Source organism: Psammomys obesus, unplaced genomic scaffold (genome assembly GCF_907164565.1).
Source record: "Psammomys obesus unplaced genomic scaffold, mPsaObe1.curated_primary_1811, whole genome shotgun sequence".
In the NCBI taxonomy this organism is placed as follows: domain Eukaryota; kingdom Metazoa; phylum Chordata; class Mammalia; order Rodentia; family Muridae; genus Psammomys; species Psammomys obesus.
Window position 1 is genome coordinate 5,840,281 of NW_026596120.1, and position 4,185 is coordinate 5,844,465.

Sequence of the window (4,185 nt, forward strand, 5' to 3'; positions counted from 1 at the left end):
GCCACCAGCTCTTCCACATTTTCACCTTCCTCAGTATCTATGACCAAGTGTACTACGTGGAAGAGGGCCTGCGCCAGTTCCTCCAGGCGCCCCCTGCGGCGCCCACCTTCTCTGGCACGGTTGGCTACATGCTGCTACTGGTGGTTTGCCTGGGACTGGTTATCAGGAAGTTCCTGAAGAACGCCGAATTCAGCAGCAAAAAGTGAGCCTCCGCCCCCCAGAGGAGGCTACGGTTTGCCCACCTGTTTGCGTGGAGTTTGTGTTGTTGTTATTGTTGGTTTGTTTTCCGGTTTTGTTGTTTCCTTCTTTGCTAGAGGAGGGTGCTGCAGATCCCAAGGGAAAGGTCCTGCTGCTAGTTGGGGATCCCAAGTCCACTGGCCTTTGGAAGAGGGAGATGAGGATGAAGCAGAAGGAAGAGGGCCTCTGGGGAGAAAATTAGGTATTGTCTGTGATACCCAGGGATTCTGCAAAGACAACGACGATTGTCCGTGATTATCGATAGAATGCCAAGCATTTGGCTTGTGTGACAGTCTTCTGTGTCCCTTAGTGAAGGCAGGTATGCAGTGAAGAGGATAAACACAAATCCCTGGCTGCTTCCACTGCAGTCTAGAGATGCTTGGATTTGTCAAAAGAATGGAGCTCTCTTTGTTGGGAAATGGGCACAAGGACACCAACCCAGGGCTTAACCCGCTAGACAATGCATGGAATGTGAACACAAGTTAATTATTTCAAAATGTGTATCAGATGTTATTTAAGTGATAATATATACAATGATTTTTTTTTGTTGTTGTCATAATTTATCAAAGCCTGTGAGATGCACTGACTTTTCTTTGTCACATAGTTTTGGTTTCGCAGCCTTCTGCATTGCACACGTGAACTGGACATTAGGGCAAGCAGCTTGAGAGTTCTCCACTACATTCTTAAACAGTGTTTTCTGAAGGCCTATGAGTGTCTTGATAAAACTGTGAATGACTACCTAGGGACTGATTAGACTATTGGTGAGGCCCCAATGGTATGGCTAGGTCTCCAGTTCCTACTGACTCTAATGTATTCCACAAAGCCCACCCTGGGTTTTTGTTTGTCTTGTTTTTTGTTTGTGTTTTTTTTTTAAATCCGATTCTTTCCTCTCTTACTTAAGTTGCCACTAAAATAAATGTGCCTTTTGAAGCAATGCCCAAATGACTGGTCCTCAAACACAGCTTCTTGTATTGGGAGGATAGCATATTCTTTTCGTACTTTGCTGCAAATCGTGCTTGAACAGAAAGGAGGGATGATGGGGTTGGGTTTAGGTTTGTAGTGGGACCAGAAGTAGCTTAGAGGTGTACAGAATGTTTGGCTTCTGCAAGAGCCGGCCCTCTAATGTGTCTGAGGGTCCCAGTACAACCACAGTGGGTGGGAGAGGACAGTGATGAGAGGATCCTTGCACTTCTCTCCCGAAAGTCAGGAGCATGCTGCTTATTACTGAAAACTTTTGAGTTAACTGAAACCACAATCAGCCAGTTAAACATCAAAGTCTCATCTGAATCCAGGCTGTAGAAATGATTGGTAGTCATCCTAAATCCCTGAAGGGTTACGAAACATGGTCCCAGATTCTTTCTAACGACCCAATTGGCCAGTGTTGTTAGACATTTCTTATGAACGTTAACCTGTCATTTAAAATGACAATTCTTTAACAGTAGTGCATTTAAATAAGCATCACACGTCTTGGGAAGTGCTTCTGGCTAAGAGGCAACTACACCGGTGAATGGGGAGTCTTGGCTTCCTGATGTAATTTAAGACAAGCACATGGTTTTATGAACACTTACCTCAGTCCTGGTAGGATGGTGCTCCTGAAAAGATTGGCGTTTTGTTTGTTGCTCTCAATTGCTACTGCATTTGTAAATAGAGAATCTCGGCACAATTCCCTGGAGGAACCAATGTCCTGTGTGTTTTCAGTTGTATATAGGAGTTAAATTGTGTGTGTGTGTGTGAGAGAGAGAGAGTGTGTGTGTGTTGGGATTTTAAAACATACTTTGCACAACCCCTGATGAATGTCAATGTCTCATCCTTTGCAAAAGGCAAGGAGATCTCTGTTAGGTTCCAGAGGTTGGTGGTGTGTGCTGACCGCAGACACTGCTCCTCAGCGAAACTTAACTCAGCACTTTTGTTCAAGGATAACTGTGGAAATGAGGACATATCCACATACGCCTACTTGCATGTCACTGCTGCTGCTTGTAGGGAAGAATGTTCATTTTTAAACCAGGGAAACAAGTTGAGGAATATTTTGTAGGGTTGGTGTTTGTTTGTTTGTTTGTTTGTTGAATTGGGACCCCCTTTGGAAGAAATTCTCAAGAGAGACACATCCGAAAGAATCAACGAACATAAGAGCAGGAACTAAAACCCAGAAATTGTCATTTTAGGTTTTTGCTGGAGATCTCCCGGGTCCCCTCTTGCTGTGTGTCTTTGTCTTTAAGCAGAGGCCACTTGAGGATAAAATCACACCCGTATCATTTTCAGGTGACTATGGTGCATGAGCCAGTGAGATGACCCGCTTTCCCAGGAAAGGTCTCCCCACCCCGTATGCTCCAGGGAGAAGGAGGATTCGCCTCCCCTCTCCTCCTGCCATTTCCTTTTATTAAGTTCCTTTTCTCCTTTCTAGGTGCCACGAGCACTGGCAGTGGGACATCCTACTTGATGACACGTGCCAGCTCCCCTTCCTGTTTGCAAACACACTACATACACCACTCAAGACCAGGGACGCTCTCACTACGTGTTCCTGGCTGGATTATATTGTGTCTGTTAAGACTGATAATGCTGTTTTAGGGCAAATATTTACTCAGTCTCTATTTGCATGGAGCTAACCAGGCTGATTCCACATTTCAGGAGTAATGTAGCCATCAGAATAAAACTCTTTAAAAAAATAACTTTTTCACATTCTCCATCTTGCCACATCTGTTGGAGTCAGTTCGAAATATATGACAAATGATAAATAAGAATCTACTATCTTCACACAACCTATGTGGCAGTAAAATTTTGAAGCGTATTATGAAACCCATTTTCTTGTTAGTCATAATCTAGGCAGCCTCTCCAAGAGCAGACCCTTGGAGTCGTGTCTGGGAGATGACTGATTTCTGTGCCTCTTGGCTCCTGGGGCTAAGGCTCAGGTTTAGTTGGCTAAAGGAGACCCTTTTTTTTCTCCCCTCCTTGCCACTCAGGTGAAGAAGATGACCTTCCCAGAGAGAGGAAGTACAAACTCCTTCATGTCATGACTGGCTTGTAAAAATAAACATGATCTTTTTTTCCACTGGCCATACACGTTCCATAAATAGCCCAGGGAGAAAGTATGGGGCTACATAACTGTTCAGAGTGGCCTTCACCTGCTTCCATTCATAAACCCCGCCTGTAAGTGCTTGCAGTCAGAAACCGCTTAGCCTAATCCATCATGCTACTTTACGTGGGAACCATTGCTAAGAAGGTAAAGTTGGCAAGTTTTTCTGATTTGGTGATTTTCTGAATCTGAGGGCTCAACAACAGTAAGCCAGGATTTTTCATCTTCCACTCTCCCAGCTACCTAATCTGCACAAAGCTATAGTAGACAGGTATGGTCAAAATTACCTTTCAGGGGTTTTACCATTGGCTGAAGGTGACAGAATTCAGTCCTCAAATTGATATGAGAAGGCTCAGTTGTGTCTGTTAGACTTCAGGACTATATGTTACACGGTCAGACTTGCGGATGCCAATTGGATATATTGTGTCTAATCTTGGGTAAATATATTTACTTAATTGAATATATATTTGATTTTGAAAAGGAACAAAATAAGAGATGGCTATCTTTAAAATTCAATTACAAAAATCTTAAAATGTGACCAGCCACTGAAATGGTTTTCACCATCTCCTTCTTCATCTGTTAAGTTTGCCATTTCTGACTGACTCTGAAGCATCTTTGGCTGATGTCCATCCAGTCTTCGTGCAGTCTCCCTAGTGACTTCTGAACATCTACTAAGTGTAAAACATTAAGCAAGGATCCATGCATCCATCCACATAACTGATTACTTTTTTGTCTTACAGCAGAGCAGAGCAGTTTGGGTCTTTTCTCCTATTGGTATAAGATCAATGTGTTGGAATCCTGTTTTAATTAACATAGTCATTTATCTGCAGCTTTTTACTTTTTTCTCTTTCTTAGCCAAAAAAAAAAAAAAAAAAAAA

The 4,185-nt window shown here is 43.1% G+C and overlaps 1 protein-coding gene across 1 annotated transcript in view; it reads left to right on the forward strand.

The window, feature by feature from the left end:
- Positions 1-4,185, forward strand: part of Pcolce2 (procollagen C-endopeptidase enhancer 2) — a 67,096-nt gene that overhangs the window by 33,459 nt on the left and 29,452 nt on the right. Inside the window, exon 7 of the mRNA XM_055629499.1 lies at positions 9-202. Coding sequence (XP_055485474.1) covers positions 9-202 — 194 coding nt within the window. The remainder of the gene's footprint in view (positions 1-8; positions 203-4,185) is intronic.